The sequence below is a fragment of the Rhinolophus ferrumequinum genome, chromosome 6 (genome assembly GCF_004115265.2).
Source record: "Rhinolophus ferrumequinum isolate MPI-CBG mRhiFer1 chromosome 6, mRhiFer1_v1.p, whole genome shotgun sequence".
Taxonomy (NCBI): Eukaryota; Metazoa; Chordata; class Mammalia; order Chiroptera; family Rhinolophidae; genus Rhinolophus; species Rhinolophus ferrumequinum.
In genome coordinates this window covers 72,554,548-72,577,480 of record NC_046289.1, presented here as the reverse complement: position 1 = coordinate 72,577,480, position 22,933 = coordinate 72,554,548, and the positions used below count along the sequence as shown (strand labels likewise).

At 37.8% G+C, this 22,933-nt stretch overlaps 1 pseudogene and 1 gene segment (V, D, J or C); one reads left to right on the top strand and one right to left on the bottom strand.

Annotated features, from left to right (window-relative positions):
- The first annotated feature begins 8,623 nt into the window (after nucleotides 1-8,623).
- On the top strand, nucleotides 8,624-8,813 carry LOC117022743 (cytochrome c oxidase subunit 7C, mitochondrial-like; annotated as a pseudogene).
- Nucleotides 8,814-21,406: 12,593 nt separating this feature from the next.
- On the bottom strand, nucleotides 21,407-21,999 carry LOC117023170 (T cell receptor alpha variable 13-1-like). The segment is given in 2 exon segments: nucleotides 21,407-21,783; nucleotides 21,945-21,999. Coding segments are annotated over 2 exon segments (432 nt in total).
- Between the last annotated feature and the right edge of the window lie 934 nt (nucleotides 22,000-22,933).

Here is a 22,933-nt window from a genome sequence, read left to right as displayed (position 1 = left end):
GTGGTCACATCTGTAACGACTGAACGCACTGGTTAAATGTTCTCTTACCCTTTGCCTCTGAGACTCAGACATGTAAGTAAAGGCAGCAATAGATCAAACAAATTAGGTCTAAAATCAGAGACTAAGTAAGAATGTAGAGATCAAGGTTTATATCACTGCACACGACTGAGTCATTATTAACATGTAGGTAACAGGCAGATGCTATTGGTATTTATCCAATGATGACCTGGGTTTACATGTTTGAAATCAGGATAGAACCATCATTCACTCTCTTAAAAAAAAAATTACAAAACCTTCCTTTTCAACTAAGTCTACTATCCTCATCTGTCTCTTATGGAGAAAAACTCCTTCTACAAGCAACATGTCAGTCAGAGATCAGAATAAGAGAGAATCATTCGATATTCCTAGTGCCCATTATCTCAGACTCTGCCCCTCTCAGCTGGCCTTGCCTGTTACTCATTTTTCCCAGAGAACGGACAGTACCAACAGTTAAAATGAGGAATCTTCCTGCAGTTAAAATGACTGTGATAAAAAGTAAAAAAGCAAACCTTACTATCAAAGGAGCCGGGGGATATCTTCCACAAGTTATTAACACTTCAGCCATAGGAAACCATTTGACCCATGATTGAATCTGACAGGCTTGAAGACATCTATTCCAATGCTCTGTGTCTTCCATGCTTCAAAGTACTGAAAGAGTACAGCTTCTGAGAAAATATCGAGCTGCAGATTCAGAAAATGTAACCACATGTCAGTTTATTCTAGAGGTGCTTTCATTTTCTCATATGAACATGGATGGCATAAAAGACTCATATCCTCCGTGGAATTACTTCTAACATATAAGCCACGTCTCCTGGTGTGTGTTCCTGTTTCTCTGACCATTGCTGGCTCAGACGTCATACTCAGTTACTTTTCTCCCAAACTCCACTACAGTGTACTTTTCCCCCAAAATTGATAAAGTCCTCCAGTCCTCAGAGTATTCAGAATTAAGTTTCCTGCTAAACATCCTTTCTATACCATTTTAACTTCTTGGAATTTTCTGGGTACTTCTGTGAGCATAAATCTACAGAAGCTCAAATATTGCCTGTGTCAGCTAGGGTAGTTTTACAAATAGAAACGAATGCTAAAAGGCTGATCATGAGACATGGTCCCTGGGAAACCAAGACTATTTCCAGAAGTGGAAGCTCCTTTCCTGTGATTTGAACTCAGCGGTCCTCTGGAAATACAAAGAATAATACTAACCTCTCTTCGGCATCTGACTTGACAATTTAAAGATACCAATGGAGAATACTATCAACCCACTATATAAATATACGTGTTACTATAAAATGTGTGTTTTTATGTATGTAGAACATACTGATTCTGAGGAAATTCCATTCTCTCACCCATTCCCCGTAAGACAAGGTTTCTCAAACCCTTCCCTGGGCAGTTTTCCCTCTTTTGGGAGACAGATACTGAACCCAATGTTTGCCCTTTTGAGGTATGCATTCAGATCTGAATGTAATGACATGAATGTGATCATTCACATGAAAACCAGCAATTCATATTTTAACTATAGCAAAGACATAGACAAAGACAAAAACATCCATTGGGCAAAATTCCCAGCTCCGTGATGATTCCATAGACTATTTCTTAACTTACTGTCAAAATTTTGGCCTAGAAAACCTTTGCAAAGCATCTCCATGTGCTGCTTTCTGCATGAGTCTTCCAATTCCAATTATTGTTTTTGCTGACAATGTGTGAGTTTTGCTCAATAGACTCATATCCTACCTTCAAGGAATGTCCATCTGGGATAACGAATATATTTGCTATTTCTAGGCAAGTCTTTAGAAATACATTTGGGTGTTGAGGATGGTCCCATCATCTTTGGCTTACTCCTACAGAAACCAGATAGTCTAGTTTCCTGGTAGAAATAAGTGTCTCAGCATGGACCCTACTGCCGATATCTAAGTACCTAGACTTGCACTAGACAGTTTCTCTTTGCTCAGCAATATGACCCTGCTAGAAGAAAGCAGGAAAAGGAATATAAGAGGAAGTAAGGAAGTGCTGTATCTTTCTACTCTCAGCTAATATATTTCCTAATTGTTTCATATTTGCATCTTAATTTTAGTTTGTTTTCATAAATGAAGCTTGGACTAAAGGGTTTCTTGAAGCTGTAAAGTTATTTTTACTGAGGACTGGTTGTGTGCAACGTAGAGTTATGTGAGAGTGGGGAGAAATTGTCCTGCGTCACGGAACCCCAGGCCCATTTTCACATCCACATGCAACCTAGTGGGTCTGAGCTGCATCTAAGCAAATCTGGGGCCTCTTCACCAGCAAAAATATGGATCCTCAGGATGACTTCCTTTCTTAGTTTTCATTTCTCCTACAAGAGCACTGATGTATCAAGGAGAACCTAAGTCCCTAGTAAAATGGAATAAAATGGGACTTTACCACTGAGTGTAAAGGGCATCAGAGATAGTGTGATCAGGGTGGCTCCATGTGGGATGTCCTTCTGGAGACATATTTCTGATATGTGTATCTCTATACCTTATCATTCAGATCTTGTAGGAGAAAAGACAAATACTGTCCACAACTGGGAAAATCTAGGGGTGGTGGGTGAGCTTACTCATCTGCAAAGCAAAAAGAACTTTCTGAAACAACTTAATTGCCTCTTCCTTCTGGCATTTCTCCTTGCAAGGTTCGTTAGGAGGTTCAAATTCCCAGCCTGGGATAGCTATTTAATTTTTTTAGATCAAATGTAAAGTGAAAATTTGGGATCTCCTATTCAAAAAAGCAGGAGAAATTAAATAACGTTTTTAGTGGGTCCACTTTTCCAAAGTGCTTTAATTCTTCATACAAATCAGTTCCATGGAAGTCTGAGGTTAATTTGTTTAAGGAATTTATTTTTTTCAATCATTTTAGGGTCACAGAAAAAGAAAAGAGAAGGTACAGACAGTTCCAGTATTCCTCCTGCCCCCACACATGAACTTCACTAAAGAGTGATATATTTCTTACAACTGACAAAAGTACACTGACACATCATAATCACCCAAAGTCCATAGTTTACATTGGGGTTACTCGAGGTGATGTATATTCTGTGAATTTACACAAATGTAATGACATTTAGGCATCATTATAGTATTATAGAAACAAGATTCACCAATTCAAAAGTCCTCTGAGCTCTGCCTACCTGTCCCCTCAACCCTGGCTACCCCTGGTTTTTTACTGTCTCCATAGTTTTGCCTTTTCCACAGTGTCATATAGTTGGAATCATACAATGTATAGCCTTTTCAGGATGGTTCCTTTCACTTAGTAATATGTTTTCTCCCTTTCTTTCCATGGTTTGATAGGTCATTTATTTTTAGCATGGAATACTATGCCATTGTCTGTATGTACCACCATTTATTTATCCATTCACATATTGAACAGCATCTTTGTTGCCTCCAAGTTTTAACAGTTATGAATAAACCTGCAATAAACACCTGTGGAAAGGGTTTTGTGTGGACACAACTTTTCAACTCCTTTAGGTAAATACCCAGGAATTCCATTACTGGATGGTATGGTAAGACTGTGTTTAATTTTGTAAGAAACAGCCAAACTACATTATTGAATAGTCCATCTATGCACTTTCATTTTGTATTAATTTACCAACAAAGTTTACTGCACCGTTTTCTGCATGTCAGAGTCCCAGAGAAGGAAAACACGCACAGGCAAAACAGGTGACCCTGACAACTGCTTCACTCTCACACTCCCTCCTGTGACCATGAACCTGAGCCTGCATGTGTCCCTGTCCTGTGTCCTCCTGCCCCATGTATCTCCTCTGCTCACATTCATGTTCCAGCCACTTATGGGACCTCCTTAAAAAACACAAGTAAAAGATAAAATTATTAATAATTTCTAGACAGCAATCACAGAGCATTGAACCAAGAGCAGTGTTTCTTCTGCAACTGCACAGGTCACATGCCTAGGAAGCTGCCCTGCTCCCAGCTGCACTGGACTCTGCCCATTTGTCCTTATGTTAATTTTCAGGGTCACAGTCCTTCCTATCAATGCCCTGACATTAACATAAAAGACAGAGTGTGTTGGTATTCAGTTTGCATTGTAGTTATTCCACATGGAAGGGGTGGGACTGCAGGCACAGCTGAAGTTTTGGTAGAGGCTTCAGATCACTCTGCATCCGCGGCACAGAGGTAGGTGGCTGAGTCCTCTAGTTGGGAGGCCGTGATGTGCAGGGTACTGTACAGTTTCTTAAAATTCAATGTGGAGCTTAACCTTCCATTCCACTTTGGTCCTGAAGTCGTGAAAAATAGACTGATGAGGCCACCTCCAGGATTCTGTCAGAACCACTGCACATAGGTCACAGCGATAGAAAAATTGCACCCGAGAGTAGAGTTGCTTCCCTTCTGAAGGTTCAGGGATGAAGGATTCTGCTCCACCTTCAATCTTCTCACCCCTGCTTGGAAAGAGGACAACAAACACTAATGATGTCTTTGGGGAGGGATGATGCAGTTTCCAAAGCTATAAATACCCCAAGAAATACTCATGAGGTTGAAGGAGCATCGAGGAGCTCTGATGGGCCCACGTCCTTACCTTCCTCCCACGGTCAGCTGTGCATCACTCCCCAGTTTCCCATCTGGGACAGCCCCAACTCACAGCAAACCTGGACCCACGGAAGCCCCAGCAGAGCTCCCCAGTGTGTCTTCATGACGCTTTGCCCAGTTGCTGTGGTGCCTTTGCCCCTGCTCAGGAGTGTGTAGAGTCCTAGACCAGGAAAATGTTGTCTAACAGTCAATATGTCCCACCAGAGTCACTGAGCATAATCCACATCTGAGCTCCATCATTCACTTAACAGGAAACTCCACCCACAGTGGCTCAGTCAGATGGCCCTGTCATCTCTTCAAAATTGTGAGTGCAAACATTGCAGGCAGGTAAGAGGCAATATTTCCAATGTATGAAGATACTTATATAGGCTTTTATTTTCTTTAAATATTTTACGTAAGAGAAGTTTGTTGAATTGTATGTGAGGAAGTACATATGACATTTCTAAAAGAATCAGTGTCTCAGTGGGTACCCTACAACCTTGAAGAATCCTAGGAAGAGAGTGACTCCACTTCCGAAATTGCACAGTTTGACAGAGAATTTGACAATTCGATTATATGAAAATTCTGATTAACGAAAACTATCTGATAACATCAGTTGTGCACTGTAGAAATAAATATATTTTCATGAAATCAGGAGAGTTCTATAAACCAAGACATACAAGCACAATCTGAACAGAAAATGATGCCAACAAAATTGGGGTAGTGAAAAGTAAAATATGTGTGTAATATACACTCTGACTTAATTTTCACCTCCCTCCGGCCCTTGTCGAACCCTTGGGAATCCTGCTGACACACATAGCTCTTTCTAATCTGACTGCACTCTGCTGGTCAAATTAAATATCGTCCTCTCCCTTTTCTTCTACTTTTTCCCTGCCTATTTCCTCTGTCTTCTCCTCTCTTTATTCTTGTTCCTTCTACTTTAGGGAGATTTATGAAAAGGTAGACTAGCTGTGCTATTGTCATAATTTCTAGGTCAGTGGGTTTGGGGGATTTTAGTCATAACAATTAAAAAATTAAAAACAAGTTATGGAGATGTTTTCAGTTGCGCTTCCACGTTGACAATGACCAGTAGCATTGTTACTCCTGTACCTCTGCTCAGAGAATCATCCTCACAGTGGGTTTATGGAGTGTGGACTCCAGCTTTCCGAAGTTTACAGAGTGGCAGAGCTGAAAATCATGAACATTACACCAACAGTGTTACCCCACTCCTCATCTCTGCTGTCCATAATTTATTGGCTCACATGCTCACTGTTCTCCTCCCTTAACTGTTCAACAACTCTGAGACCACCAGAAAAATTCATTTCTTGTAAAGCCTACAGTAACGCCTAGTGGGCTGAAACCATCAATAAAGTCCACTTCAGACACACTAACTCAGCTGTCACACTACCCCGGCCCCAATTACTCCATGTTTCCTGATGAAGAAAATGCAGGCGGTCAGAAAACAAAGTAACTGCCGAGATGGAATGGGGATTACGAACGAACAAAAGACTACTTTTAAAATTTCATTTCATGAAAACTATTATCTTGAAATAATTTGGTGAATCTCATCTTGTGCTATTTACCTGATTTCTTTACTTTAGTTCAAGATAAATCCATAAATATTTATTGAAGTTTTAGTGTAAATGGGGCAATTTACTAGATCTTAAGAATATAGAAAAGATGATAACACACTAATGTATGGTCCACTGGGGAAGACAAAAATATACATAACTGTAATACAGTTAAAGAGTAGGCCCCTAAGAGGAATGAAAACTAAAAGCTATATGATCCCAGAGGAAGAAAAATTACATATCTGTGGAGTAGTCGAATAAAATTTTATAAAGAAGATGTCATTTTCCAGGGCCTCCCTTTATTGGTGAGAAGGAGAGAATGTGAATAAACCTCTATAATGTCTTATGATTTTTTATTAATTGTACAATAGGAGGAATTCATGAATATCTGAATTATTAAAAGTAATATGACATTACATATAGACTAAAATACCCTTTAAATACCAACCCCAATTGTCATTCTTCCATCACTTATTACCCTCATTCTTTCTTCATCTTGATTACTTTGAATTGATGCTTCCAGGTTTTTTACTAGATTTAAATCAACAGAAAATATGTAATATTTCTTTTATACATTATTATAATGCCTAGGTAGAGACAGAGTATTCCATTCTGTAACTAGTTTTATAAAATCAATAATAAATTTGTAGGTCTTGTTATGTTAACACACACAGGTCCTCTGCAATATTATATCCCATATTATAGATATAATACCATTTATACAGCCCTTTCCAAATTGACGAACAATTAGGATATGCATTTATTTTTGTCTGTGAAATATAACACTACAAAAACATTTTCCCCCCTTCTTCTACCTCCCCCCCACCCCACTCCGGTTCAAGCCATTGTGTAGGACACAGCTCACTGGTCCATGTGGGAATCAAACCAGCAACCTTGGTGTTAGGAGCATGGTGCTCCAACCACCTGAGCCACTGGGCCGGCCCCTATGAAAACATTTTAAAAATTCATCTTTACTCACATGTGCACATGTTTGCCTAGGAGCAGAGACGAGAAGAAGTGAAGGAATATCTTGAGGCTATAAGTGAAAGGCACTCCCGGCAGAGGGAAGATCGGGACAAAGGCTCTGAGGAAGAAGGCAATGAATTCCTGTTCTCATTATTGTGTTAGATGGTTTTCTATTTTATTCTTCTAAATGAGCATTGGAACTGTAATTTTTGAGCTCATTTGAATTTACTGTCCTAATATATAGCTGGAATGTAATTTGCTATAACAAGTACTGAGGTCATTCTAAAGACAGTAAATCAACAAGACAAAAAGTATGCCCAATGAGAATGAGTAGCATATGCAAAATGGCAAATGGTATAAAACAACACACACATAATTTATGAACACTTGTATAAGAAAAGAAAGACACTCTACATTTTCTAAATCATCAGAGAGAAAAATATTATAAATGCAGCAGAAGACAGATGAAAAAAAAAGAAAAAAGAAAAACGTGGAGCAAAACAAAATATTAGAAATGAGCCCAAATATATCATGAATCAAAACATATATAAAAAGAGATCATTTGATGGAGTCAAAATTTACAAAATTGCTACATATGGCTTAAGAGACAAAACTGAAGAACACAACCAAGAAGGCTGTGCACATAAGATGGCCTTCTTCCTGCTGCCCTCCCTCATGTGCTTACCCCACCATACCCACCAAAGTGATATTAATATCCCAAAGGAAGGACAATTCTGCTGAAGGACAGACCAAGAGAACTCCACGGAAACATTAAAAGTGAACTAAGTTAACTCCCACCTAGGTGAGATCTAAGAAAAAAGAAAAAAGACAGAGGTTTACAAAATTAATATTCAGATAAAAAAGACAACAAGGAAAACAAAAGAAAAACTTGCAGAGAGGAAACACCAGGAAGAAATTAAGATTCCAGGAAAGCAAGAAACTAAAATTAAGAAAATTTACATCTTGATATAGCAGAGAATAAAAAAAACAAATGTTGATCACAGCTCTTACATTGTTGACAGTGGTCCCTCAAACTTCATTTATTTACAATAAGGAATCTCTTATGGACTACTTATAAAACTCATTTCTAAATCCCCTAAAAACTGATTAAGAGAAAGTAGAACATGCCCCTGATCAAAATAACATATAATTATTCTGTGCACAAGTACTTTGTGGAAAGTTAATAAACTTAGGCACTACCTGTCATATTTATAAACTGCACATTTATTTACTAGGGGGGTTGCTTTTAATATCTTATTGTATAAAACATACCACAAAAAGAAATTTTGATCAAACTAAACACTTCTGCACAGCAAAAGAAACCATCAACCAAACAAGGAGGCATCCAAGCTAATGGGAGAAGATATTTGCAAACAACACCTTCGATAAGGGGATAGATAATATTCAAAATATATAAAGAACTCATACAACTCAACAACAAAAGAACAAACAATCCACTTACAAAATGGGCAGAGGTGTTTCCTACTTTTTGGTCTCTGTGCCTTTCACAGGCCTCCCAACAGCCCTATGTTGGGACAGAGCATCCGGTGGTTCACCACCCCTTGGTCCGGAGGAGCCACTATGAGGAGCGCCAGGGAAGAATGCGCGATTTTCAGTGGGAAACAAGAGGCGATTGCTAGTGATGATGATTCTGTCCTTTGGATCTGGATTTGCCCTCCTTTTCTTTATAGCAACACACCAACTGCTTAAGAAATAAGGACGTTTTACTGCATGAAAAAGATATGAAGAGGAGCATTTTAAGAGGTGCACTCACCTTGAAAATGGATCAAAATCTTGAACTCAACATACTAGATATGTTTGTAAATAAACTGATGGCATGAATCCTAAATGCCTCTTCTCTGAAATACAAAATGTGATCATTGAAAGACAAAAACAAAACAAAACAAATGGGCAGAAGATCTGAACAGACACTTAATCCTGTTCAGACAAGAAGAGCTACAAACAGCCAACAGATATATGAAACATGCACAACTTCACTAGCTATTAGAAAAATGGAAATCAAAACCACAATGAGACACTACCTCACACCTGTTAGAATGCCTATTGTCAACAAGACAAGTAATAACAAGTGTTGGAGAGGCTGTGGAGAAAAAGGAACCCTCATATACTGCTGGTGGGAACGTAAATTGGCACGGCCACTATGGAAAACAGTATGGAAGTTCCTCAAAAAATTAGGAACAGAATTGCCATATGACCCAGCGATCCCTCTTCTGATTATCTACCCACAAAATCTGAAAACATTTATTGGTAAAGATATATGTACCCTTGTGTTCATTGCAGTAATGTTCATGGTAGCCAAGACATGGAAAAAAACCAAAGTGTCCTTTAATAGATGATTGGATAAAGAAGATTGGTACATGTATACAATGGAATATTATTGAGCCATAAGAATAAAGATGAAATACTGCCATTTGTGACAACGTGGAAGGAACTTGAAATGGAAGTTTGGAAGGAACTTGAGATTATCATGCTAAGCCAAATAAGTCAGATAAAAAATGTCAAGAACCGTCTGACTTCACTCATCTGTGGGATATAAAATTGAAAGCAACAAAAGAACAAAAAAAAACAACAAAAACTCATAAACACTGACAACAGTTTAGCGGTTACCAGAGAATAAGTGGGAGAGGGTAGGAGAATAGGGTAAAAGGGTCAAATATATGGTGATGGAAAGAGAACTAACCCTGGGTGGGGAACACTTAATTCTATATATAGATGACGTTGTATACATTTGTACACTTAAAACCTATATAATATTACTAACCAATGTCGTTCCCACAAATTTAATAAAAAAATTTTAAATAATAAATTAGGAGTCAAACCTGTAATATAAAATATATTCAAAATTTTAACAATTGATTATTTTTATATACATGTTTAAGTGCATTATTTCCTAGAAAAGAAGTGTTCCTTTGTGTTAGATACACCCATGGGTATTGTGTATGCATGTGTAATTATCCTAACAACTCACTTAATGTGATAAAAGTTTGGAAACGTAGAAAAGGTATTGCGTATTTGACATTAAATAACGAAATCCACTAGAGTGGATCAAACAGTCAGAGACACTCAGCAGCCAGGCTCTAGTGCTGCTCAGAGTTTGTGCTCAGCTCCCCCTGCAGTTTCTGTCACTGTGTCACTCAGAGCACAGTAGTACATAGCCGAATCTGACTCGTGCACGGAGGCTTTCTCCAGGTGGAATGATTTTGATTCTTTGTGGTAGGTGGCTTCAAAACCTTTGTTGCGTCCCTTCTCACCAACCGTCATGGCTTTCAGAAGGAGCTGTGGACCTTCTCCGGGATACTGAACATACCAGAAGAGAGTGGCGTACCCTGAGGTTTCATAGGAGCAGTTCACATTCAGGGAACTCCCTTCTGAGAGAGTCACTGGGCCTTCCGTCTGGGACACTGAGTCTCCATGGGCTCGTCCTGGGGAAAATAAAACAGATCTGTGATTCCTGGGCATAAAGCTCTTCAATAAAATTATGGTTAAAGGATTTGCAGACGTAATAGTGGAAAGAAAACATATTTTAAGAGGCATGTTACTTACGAAGTACTAAGAGTACCACAGTCACTAAGGCTGGAGAAGACTTCATCTCCAGAGTGTCCCCTAAATAATGTTCTTGATTCTTAGCATGAGGAACTGTGGAGGAAACAGTGAAATGAGAAATCAAAGCCTGCATTTCACACAGGAAATGCTTTTGTGTTAGGAAGTTGCATCCCCTGGTGGACAGGGACTGACATGGGCGCCCATTTCCTAGGCTCCTCCCAAAGTCAGTTCTCATCTCTGACTGTATTTCCCAAGCAGATGACAGTTTTCTGAACAACAGCTGTGATGATCTTACAGCCTAATTTCTTCTTAGGCCACCGCCTCACATGGGAGTTGTCTAACAAAGCAGAGAAAAAAAGTTGTCTAACAAAGAGAAAATAACAAATTGAGCATTTTAACACTTTTTTTTATATTTTTATGTAACCATTGTGGGCCAGGCTATATAGTACATTGGATATCAGTGGCAATGACAGGAAAGATTAAGAAGTAGAGTCATTATTGAGTGATTCTCTGTTATTCAGCCTTGTAATACATCATATAGAACAACAACTGATATTATGCATTCACTAAATATTTGTTAAATTAAAAAATCATCAATCTTTGATACAGGAACCATTACTACCTGAAATGAAATATTTCCCCAGTCTTAAATTATATGACATGTAACTCTGCTCTCTTTTAATAGGAGCGCTTTAGGAGAGTAGTCACACTATATTATTAGTAGTCAAATGTTCCTGAATTTCAGAATCATTAAAATGTGATACTATGAATGCTAGACCAAAAAAAAAGCCATGACTGAAGTTACTGACTGCCCATAAAATCCAGTGAGATCACTATCGCATCTGCCACGATGTCTGAGATGACACAGCTGACCGACGTGGATGAGGTGCTGTGTGCTAATGCTGTACTGTTAATGGAGAGCTCGCTTCAGGAATGGTTTCCGCTGTCGTCTCTCTTCAATATTTTGTTGCCAAAGGTTAATAATTAATTTTCCACCACAGAGTAGTGAACCCAGAAAAATGTGAATTTGCATCAAAAGTTTGGTGCATAACTCAGGATTCTCGTCTTTCCCAACTTTTCATAATGTTAAATAGACCAGCTGATATTCATACAGCAATGATAGTGGAATCAATGTGTGAGAGATTTGACATTACAGATTCTGGAATTTCACTACTAATTGCTGAATCATTGTTTCCAAGATTGAGACCCAATGATGTGTATTTTTGAAAGCTCCCCCAGGTGACTTTGGTGCAGCCAGCCAGATACCAGTTTACAAGATCTCTTTTATGATAACTGTCCTAGATCAAAAGGGTCCTCAAAGATCAGGGAGAAAGCTCTGGAATCAGCCTAAAAAATGTCCCTATGACTACACAACTTTTTGAAAGCGAGTCTATTTCTATGAAGTGCCAGCAAGAAAAGCAAGCACTTCTTTAATTCTTTTTATGGTCAGTCCCTTATAAAACAAAACCAATCAAAACCTCTGAGGATGTCTGTATAAAGTTCTAGAGAAGGACACCTCTTTCTGTAAGGCCCTGTGAACATCTCCCACAGACGTGCACATGGAAACTTAGCTCAGTGCGTCCCCGGAGCTCTCTCCACAGCTCCGGGTCAAGGGGCTTCGTGAGTCCACAGGCAATGTGTGAATAGTCTCCCAGATGTGGCTCTAGTAGGAAATTCAGGCTCAGGTACTGTTTGGGTTCACGTATCCCTTCTCCTTCTTCTCCATCATCCAAATCACCTTGTCACAACATGACGCAAAACTAATCTAGAAAGAAACTCTGGAAAAGGAGCTGCAAGCATCTGTTCTGACAAGCAGAGAGAGTGCAAACTAGGTAGGGATGACGGTGGGTTGCAAATCAACAGTATAGCCTGGGATGCAGAAAGTTGTATCTACGCCTTAAACAAAGCAAAACAGTTTAAGCCAATGCTCATCTGCGGTAGGATTACTTTGCACTTTGAGTCACACAAAAGGACTTGTACACATTCAGGGAAGATGTTTCTTAAATTTGGATTTTTAATGGCTTTATAAATGCATAATTTTCACAAAAATAAAGGCACCTATTTGAAGTAAACAATTTGATTGGATATTTCTACGTACTTGTGAAGCCACCCCCACAAACAAGATAATGAACATATGCAACCCACCAAAAGGATTCCCATGTCTATTTGTAACCCTTCTCTCACCTTTCTCTCCACTTCCCACTCCCATTTTCAGACAACACCTCTGTCATAACTTAGCTTGCATACTTTAAAATTTTATATAAAGAATCATATGTATCATATGTATTCTTTTGTCTGGCTTCTTTCTCTCAGCATAATTATTTTGAGATTCTTCTATGGTCTGATAAGTATCAACGGTCCATTCGTTTTTGTAACTCAGTAGTATTCCATCATAGCGGTATAAAACAATTTGTTTATCTATTCACCTGGTGATGTACATTTCAGCTGCTCCCAGATTGGGGCTGTTACAGATAAAGCTGCTATGAACATTTGTCTTTAACAAATTTTATAGACATTTGCTTTCATTTCTCTTTGGTTAATGCCTGAGAGTGCAATGGCTGGATCACATGATAGGTACACATTGAACTTTGTTTCTTGTAGTAGCTTTTCTGTAGATACCTTGGATTTTCTATTTAGACAATGAGGCTGTCTGTGAATAAAGATAGGTTCACTTCTTCCATTCCAAACTTGATGTCTTTTGTTTCTTTCTTTTGCATTATTCCACAGGCTAGACCTCTAGTATAATATGAAATACAAGAGGTGAGAGACAAAATTATTCCCTTATTCTTGATCATGGGGGAAAGCATTCAGTCTTTCACCATCAAGTACGACACTTGACATAAGTTTTTTATACAGTCCCTTCATTAAGTTGAGGAAATTCCCTTTGATTACTAATTTGCTGGGAATTTTTTTTATCAGGAATGGATACTAGATTATCAAATGCGTTTTCTGTCCCTGCTGAGGTTGCAGTCAATAACTGATCATCTGTTGCTTGTCAGTTTCTTTGGATGCATTATTGATAAATTATCACAACAAAATATTAAAGAAGATATCACTCTCTCATTTAACAAATGATGAAACAAAGCTCACAAGTGTCTACAAAGGACATGTTCAAGGTAATAGTTTTGAACACAGTTCTCTCTGATAGTAAAAACTTGTTCCCTGGTTTTTTCCCTACAGATTATTTTCAGAGAAAATTTGAGAGAAAGATTACAGGGTAGCAAAATCAGTTCTTGAACTTTGAAATATCTTAAGACAGTTTGTTAACAGGTTATTTATGCAAATCGCAGTAATAAAATAATTAAATAACTGTGTTGTGGCAAAATGGATTCTTGGTACCATCACTGGAAATAATTCAAGGACATACCAAATGAGCCAAGCAAGCAGAGGTCTTACCAATAGAAAATAAGATAGTACAATTCCAGAACAGTGGGTTAGGCAGACAAGGAGAAGGACAACTGCACCGAAAAACAAAGGGGCTTAGGAATTTATTACCCTCAAAATGAGGGCAAGTTATAATCAAACTTTAGTTGTGGATTTATAGGTGTTCTTAGGCTGCTCCCTACGACCTCTCCTGCTTGTAAGGAGGAGAGATTCTGTTGTTTTTATTTGGCTCTAGTGGAACTGTCATGGAGGTACAGGGGTAAAGGTTTTCCCTATTTGTAATGCTAATAATCTTATGATCTAAGAATAATAATAATAGCTAAATAATATTTACCTAATTATGATTATAATTAGCTAAAGTTCACCTTACGAGGCAAAATGGCATCCTGGATTTGTCCATGGCCACTGAAATTTAGCTCTGGCTCATTTGGTAGCTGCACTTTTTCTTAAGGATGATTTTTTCTATTCTCTCCTTTATCTCCCCTTACTTTCATGTTCTCTTGCTCCCACTTCTTTTTCCGTTGCCCCATTCTTTCTGTCTATGGTAACATTTGCAGGTTTGGTTCCTTCACCAGAGAGGAAATAAAACATATTATAAAGGATACACAAACTGCAGTTCAAGAGCTGACAATGAGTTAGAGGCTTGACCATTCTTTCCAGAACAATTATTAGTCAAAGACTTGACAAATACATTGTAGGAAGGGTGACAAACTCTTCTAGGCTTTAAAAATCACCGGGAAACTGAAACTTCATGCATGGCTAAGAATCACTCTTTCAACGATCCTTGAAATCTGCTTGTGATTAAGCAGTCTAGAGCGTTATTTCTTCAAATTAATCACTATGAAGTTTCACAAGACTTTTAAATAGAATTGCTGAATGATCCAGCAATCTACTTCTGAGTACATACTCAAGAAAAAAAAATTGAAAGAAAATGTGTATATACCCAAAATATTGATATATTTATACACGTTTCCACTGAAAGGTGGAAACAACCCAAACATCCATCAACAGCTGAATGGATAGACATAGTGTGATGTATACATACACTGGAATATCATACAACGTTAAAAAGGAAAAAAATTCTAACACACACTAAAACATGGGTGAAACTTAAGGACATTATGCTAGGTGAATGAGTTACAATATGACCAAGGTTGCATGATTCCATTTATCTGTGCTGTTTAAAACAGTCAACCCTGGAAAGAGAAAGTAGAATGATAGTTGCCAGAGGCTACAAGGACAGGAAAATTGGGAGTCATTGTTTAATGAGTACAAATTTTCAGTTTTTCAAGACGAAAAAACATATACAGAGAGATGGTGAACAACAATGTAAGTGGACTTGATGTCAGTAGATTATATACTTAAAAATTGTTAAAATGGTAAAAGAAAAATTATGTTAAAATGATAAAATTTCAAAAACCTGAAATATTTATAGAAGACACACCTTTTCAGTCTCTGTTCTACAAATCTGCTTCCAAATGCAAATACATTTAGGAACAAAACATTACCATTCCAAATTTAGGGCACTAAGAACATGGATTGGGGGTGGGGGTAGAAAATAGGAGAGAATGCAGAGTTTGGATTGCAGAACATTGATGGAAGAAAGAGGACCCATGTGTATGCAATGAGTCAAGTGATTGCAAAAATGTTTTGGGAGGAGCAGTGAAATGAAAAGCAAGAGCAAAGAGAAAAGATAATTCACACTCTGCTTCTTCAAAATGTCCCCCTAGAGCACTAACTATTGATAATTTTGTGAATAAGTTTGGTGAGAGGAAGGGAAATCTACATTATGGAATTGAGCTCTTCCATGCTAGAGTGTTAAGAAGACAGAATAGCATCAGAACAAAGTTTGTCACATGTAGGCTCCGTAGAAAATAAATGAGAGTACCCTTAACTCAGCTAACAAATCTAAAATAAACTACTTCATTAAACAGTATATAAGAGCATAATATACAGCAAGAGGAAAAACACGGACAAATTTCATGGCCTTCCTTAATCACAACAATAATGCCTGCAACAAAAAATATACTCCATAAATATTTATAGAATATTGATATGAAAATCCAACAATTCACACATATTTTTACTAATGTTTGAGTCAGATGTTTCTGAATGTCTTCAGTCAATTCTTCTAGCCAAATCTATCACCAATAGGCAAATTGTTTATTGTGGCTTCTCTTTCTCTTTAATAAACAATTTCAAACCAAATTGTCAAACATTTTCATGAATGATAACTCTTGTCATGGTATATGAACCTAGGGAAGTATTTTCTTAGATTGTTTGCCCTCTACCACTACCTACACCTACGCTGCCACAGACTTCACCACTTCCTGTCTCTGATAGCAATTCCTGGCCTTGGTCTCTACAGCAGGTGGATGCATCAAGCAGAGCCCTAGGGTTTTGATACACCTCCTTCCAACAGGTCTCTCACTGTGGGCTCTGTCAGGGCACAGAAATACAATGCGGAGTCCTCCACCTGTGAAGCTGAGATGACAAGGTTGACAGAATTCTTTGCTTTCTGAAAGTTCAAGGAGTAGCGACCTTCTGTGGCATTTTGCTGGTTATAAGAGTCCTGACGAATAAGGAAAATCATTGTTCCACTGCTGAGCTGCTTGTACCAGAATAGATTATAAGTTGGAGCACTGGTGCTATATTTGCATTCCAAGGTAACAGATTCCTTCTCCTGCACTAGTATTGCTGGTTGGCCTTGAGTAACCTTCTGGGCGATATTAGATCCTAAAAGAAAAAATATACAATCACATGGTTTTGGGATAAGTGGTGTGGGGAAAAGAAATTATTTATCACACCCTGCTACCTTTCCTTCCCAGGATACCCATAAAATTCTGCCTGGACCCCCAATCCTAGGGTCATAGAGGAGGCCCATTCCCACGGGTGCCATCCTTACCCAGCCACATGGCAGCCATGACCAACTTCAGAAGGATGGAAAGCAACATCTTTGATTTCTTCTACTAGACTGACAATGTTTTGTTCTTCCTCATGTCAGGGCTCTGCAAGAGAGATGACTCCGAAGGGGGAGAGAAGAAATGCTGGGCTGTGTCTGCTGCTGCCCTAGAACAGGAAACGGGTTTCCTGGTGTAGCAAGTTGCTGTGAGTGACGTCAAACTTCTCTCTGCACTGGCTGAGAGTCTCATCCAAGCCAAAGTTTCTTTTGGATTAATTAGCTAACTCTTCATTTAAAAACAATTACAACTAAAAATAAACATCAGTAAAATAGTATATTGAAAAGAAGACCAATGACTTCACCAACTGCTAGGCTCAGTCATTGTATCTGCAATGGAACTAGGTGATAGCACTTATTTGAAATACTACATGTGATGGATCATGGAAACAACATGAGATGTAATAATCATGTATCCTCTCAAGTATGTATGCTGTTCTTTCACCTAAAGTAGAAATAAATCACTTTCTGATAAGAAGGCTAAGCTCTTTGGACCAATCATTATAGCTCTTTGAATATACCTATTATCATGGCGATATTCCTCCTCATTACAATATCTGCTCAGTTACCTATCTTATGCCAAATGGCAGCGGAAAAAAAACTATCTTCCTCTGCTAAAGACTAGAATGAAGTCTTCAGGCATGGAGTTCTGTTACAGAGATCCCCTTCTCTTCTGCATTTAGTATGATAGCTCAGCTCTGCTCAGAAAAGCCAGATAGGTACCAGAGTTTGGTCATTAGGTTATCAAGACTTTAAATTTACATTTTTCCCATTACTTCAATTAGGACCCTAAATGGGCCACAACAAGCTTCTATATTCTGTATGCCCAATTCTAAAGAGAATGTATCTTAGGTGACCCAATATACCTCCACAGGAGACTGATCATAAGATCACTGACTGCAATAAACCATTGTGTATGGATATAAAATGAAAGCTATGCCTAAGGATATGAATCAACAATATGCCAAACCGCAAACACCCATTGCCTCTCACTGCTGGTCTCTTGATACAGCAGCCAAAGATTACTCCTTGTCTCAAAAAATTGAAGCCTCAGGTAACATGGTGGAAGAATCTGCAGATCTTGCACTGGAATCACCATGAAATCTTACGGTACCACACACAATACAAATTCTTATCTATCTAAAAACACCCAACTTTTTTCTACCAGGTGGTTGAATAACTAGAAAATAGTATTAATTTTTCTCTATATTGTTCAATTCTGTCATACTTCTCAATTAAAAGAATCTCATGATTATACTTCTGCCTTTCAGGAAGTATCCATATCCAGAACTAATCATTTGGACACTCTCTTACCAAATTCTGCATTAATAAGTTTTTTAATGTCTTATATTAAAAATTAGAAGAGCAAAACCAGATTGATTATACAATATCTGCTTCAGACTCCTATATAACTCCAACTCCTTAAGAGAAACAAAATTAAATCTAATGGCTGAATTATAGATTTCTCCTGGTCATATTAATTACCAATATATACAGTGGTAATCATAAATTTTAATGTTTCATTGTTTTCAAATACTATGAGAACAATGGGGTTTGTTAACCATCTTCACCTTTTCTTAACCCTCTCATATATCTATATCTTCCTATTAAGAATGACACCAACATGTAAATTGTTTGATGTCTTCAAACTACTCAAAGAAATTTATGTTATCAAGACAAAATATCACATTATAAAAGACAATGGAGAAGGTAGCAAAAATTCTTGAGCAAAATATCATGCGAAACATGCCTTTCAGAAAACATTTATCTGTAAAGATATATGTACCCCTACGTTCGTTGCAGCATTATTTACGGTGGCAAAGACATGGAAACAACCAAAGGGTCTTTCGAAAGATGATTGGATAAAGAAGATGTGGTACATATATACAATGGAATATTACTGAGCCATAAGAGAAGATAAAATACTGCCTTTTGCGACTACATTGATGAAATTTGAGAATATCTTGGTAAGTGAAATAAGTCAGATGGAAAATATCAAAAGCCATATAATTTCACTTATGTGGGGAATAAAACTGAAACAATAAATAAACCAGACAAACAAACTGACAAAAACTCATAACACAGACAACAGTATGGTGGTTATCAGAGGGAAAGGAGTGTGGAGAGAAGTAGAAGAGGTATAGGGGATAGAATATATGGTGATGGAAGCAGACTTGACTTTGGGTAGTGAATACACAATGCATATACAGGTGTTCATTATAGAATTATACACTTGAAATCTATATGATTTTATTAACCAATGTCACCACAAAAATTTAATAAATTTAAAAGAAAAACAAAATGCCTTTGCACATGTTCACTAATGAGCATGTACAGAAAGGGGTCTGCTTTGCAGAACTGGAAAAACCACACAAATTTGAGCAGTCTGAACCACCCTAAGGAAAGGAAGCAAAAAGAAGGCTGTTAACACCCAGTCTGGCTTTGTAGGATCAAGAGAAGGCCATAAAGATTACAGTGAGGATCGAGAGAAGGCCATAAAGATTATAGTGAATTGCCCAGAAGCAACAAGAAATTAATCCCTAATAGTGGAGAAGATTTAAAGCTGGAATGTGTCTAAGTGTATACTGATTCTGTCACTCTGACCACAGCATTTATTTTTTTCCATTAAATAAATTCTCAGCTAACTGTGCTAAAGCAAGTCCATAGTAGTTGCACTCTCTCTTCTAAGTTGATTTAAGAATAATAAACCAATAAAATTGAAGACATGCATCCTTCTCACCCTATCAGACTTGTAGGAAATGGACTAATCAAGAGTCACCTTGCTTTTGCTGCACAGGAGATAGCTGTTATAGTGACAGAATTAATATAAGCCATTGGGGTGATGGGCCTTTCTTATTCAGATGTTATAAACCTAATTTAATCTGATGACTTTCCTTATGAAAACAAACCAGTTAGCTAATAACCAACAACCATAACTCAGCCAAGAGGGATCATCTCACCCTAAAAATCACCAACATAGTCATCCTCAGGAAGACTACAAGCGATCTTGATAATAGCCTTACCTTGAGCAGGGGTGGCAGAAATAGGGAATGAAGTATTTATGCAACATCTTTCATTCCACTGATTATCTATAACACTAAAAGTAGTAACTTTACCAAAAAAAATGTGGTTACCACTGTTTAATTCAGTCATATGAAGATGAGGTAGAGGGATTGGCAGTAAGCTATCTCTAAATTACCCATTATTCTAATGTTTTTGTGCAACCCACTAACAATAGTAAGGTGGCAGATCAATACGTATAAAAATTTTGTGACACACTCCAGAGAAAGTATTTCACTCATGACTAAATTTAATTACCTTAAACCAACAGAGTTTTACTGAGAATGAAAGATAGATACAAATGGAAACCAATAGCACATTCTTAAACAACCAAATAATTTAATATACCCGGTAGCAGTTTTCTTGTCCACAAATCAATTTATAAATTTAATTCTATCACAAAGCTTAATTTAAAATTGTGAAAAAATAGTAGAAGTCACCTTTCCTTCTTCCTTTAATAGACATCTACTGATTATCAAAGACATGAAAAAGTTTGTGGTGGGTACTGCAGCAATGGCAGTGAATAATACAAACTCTGGTCTAAATTCTATGAGAGAGTAACTGTGAACAGATCCGTATAGAATTTGGTTAAAAGGAGCGATTAGTGAGTTTAAATGAAAATCACATTCTCAAATTACTTCCAACCTCTTTCCTCAAAAACACAAATAATATATACCATAACTAGGACTTAAAACAAAGGTCACAATTTCTTAAAAAAAAAACAAACAAAATAAAAAACAGTGGTCAGAGCACATACAAAGGGCTGTCAAATGTACCACAAATATAGAAGAAGAAAATTAATGTAAAACTGAAATATATTAAAATCTCACAGAGCTATTAAAAAGCAGGTATTTGAAGAGATAATGATGAAATGGAGACTCCTCAATTCAAGGTATAACACTGAGTGAAAATAATCATGATCCTAATTACAACTAAAAGTGATGGAATGAGTAATGTAAGTATTAGCAATATTATGTGATTACAGAATGATCATTTTCATACCTGTATATTGTACATCATTTCTATTTATGATTTATAATCAGAAAAACAATAAATGCTGTTTTCAAAACACTGTGATTAAGAGCCCAACCTAATGAGCATTGTGATATTGATGCTAAAGTTTTACTTACAGGACTGGAGTCTAAATAACAAACGTAAAATCATCTTTAAAGCCTAAATTTCAAAATAAAATATAACGAACGCCGATCAAGAATCAACTAACTAACAGTGAACCAACAAAATGTTCTAACCCATTCTGGGTCAGCTTGAATCTAACTTACTTATGTGTTCTTGACATCCAAAACACTAGTTTCCATTTTCAGATAAAACATGACAAATACTATCTATATTTGAAGGTCAGTCCTAAAGAAGGGCGGTGGCTCCTCCCACAGGTTTGTGTACAGGTTGCAGGTGCCTGAGAAGCAATGTGTACTCGCTGCACAGAAGTAGACAGCTGAGTCTCCAGGTTGGGTGGCCTCGATGTGCAGGGAGAACTGTTTCACCGTCTTATTCAATGAAACAATAAATCTTCCATCTTCGATTTTGACCTGATGTGAACGAATGTATATAATGAGCTGGGGACCTTTTCCAGCTTCTTGCTTATACCAAGAGAAGTACTGTGAGGCGCTGTCTGAATAAGAACAGTCCATATCACAGCGGTTACCCTCCTGGACACTCAAGGAAGGAGGATGCTGAACCACATTCTCTCCTCCGCTGACCCCTGTGCAGAAAGAAAAAGTCAGAGGAAGGAGAAGAGTTACCACATCATTATGCTTCAGAAATTTCTTTTTCTACAGCAACTAGAGGACACCCGAATTAAACCACTCTTCCTTCTAAAGAATATCCACTAATATAAACCGTTTCCCACAAGCCTCAACTTACAGCCCAGCTGCAGCCACAAGAACATGAATATGGCTCCAATGGATGTCTTCAGCATTCTTCCCATTTAGGATGTACTGTGGACCTGCAAACTACAGCCAGGGGCTCTACTTCTAGAATCAGGTTATTCTTTCTTTCTTCTAACAAACATGGGGGTTTCTCACATTGTCTACCCAGCCAATAAGAAAAAGGCCCCGCTTCTGTCTTAGCCCATTCATTCAGAATCCACCTAAGAGAGCCTCCACATGTTCTGTATCAGCAGAGGTGCACTACCACCTTGTGGTCACATCCATTACCACTAAACGCACTGGTTAAATGTTCTCTTACCTTGTGCCTCTGAGGCTCAGACAGGTAAAGGCAGCAATAGGTCAAACGAATTATGTTTTAAATCAGATATTAAGTAAGAATGTAGAGACCAAGGTTTATATCAGTGCACACTACTGAGTCATTATTAATCTATAGGAAAGAGACAGATGCTGGTCGTGGTTATTCAACGATGGCCTGGATTTAAGTGCTTGAAAACAGGAAAATGCCAAGATTCACTCTCTTAAACATAGAAATTACAAAACCTTCCTTTTCAGCTAAATCTACCATCCTCATCTGTCTGTTATGGAGAAAAACTCTTTCTAAAAGCAACATGTAAGTCAAAGATCAGAATAAGAGAGAGAAGATCAGTCAATATTCCTAGTGCCCATTATCTCAGACTCTGCCCCTCTCAGCTGGCCTTGCCTGTGACCTTGCTTTTCCCAGAGAATGGACAGTACCAACAGTCAAAATGAGGAATCTTCCCGCAGTTAGATGACTGTGATAAAAAGTAAAAGAGCGAATCTTACTGTTAAAGCAGCAGGAGGATATCTTCCACAAGTTATTAACACTTCAGCCATAGGAAACCATTTGGCCCATGGTTGGATCTGACAGGCTTGAGGACATCTCTTCAAATGCTCTGTGTCTTCCATGCTTCAAAGCACTGAAAGAGTACAGCTTCTGAGAAA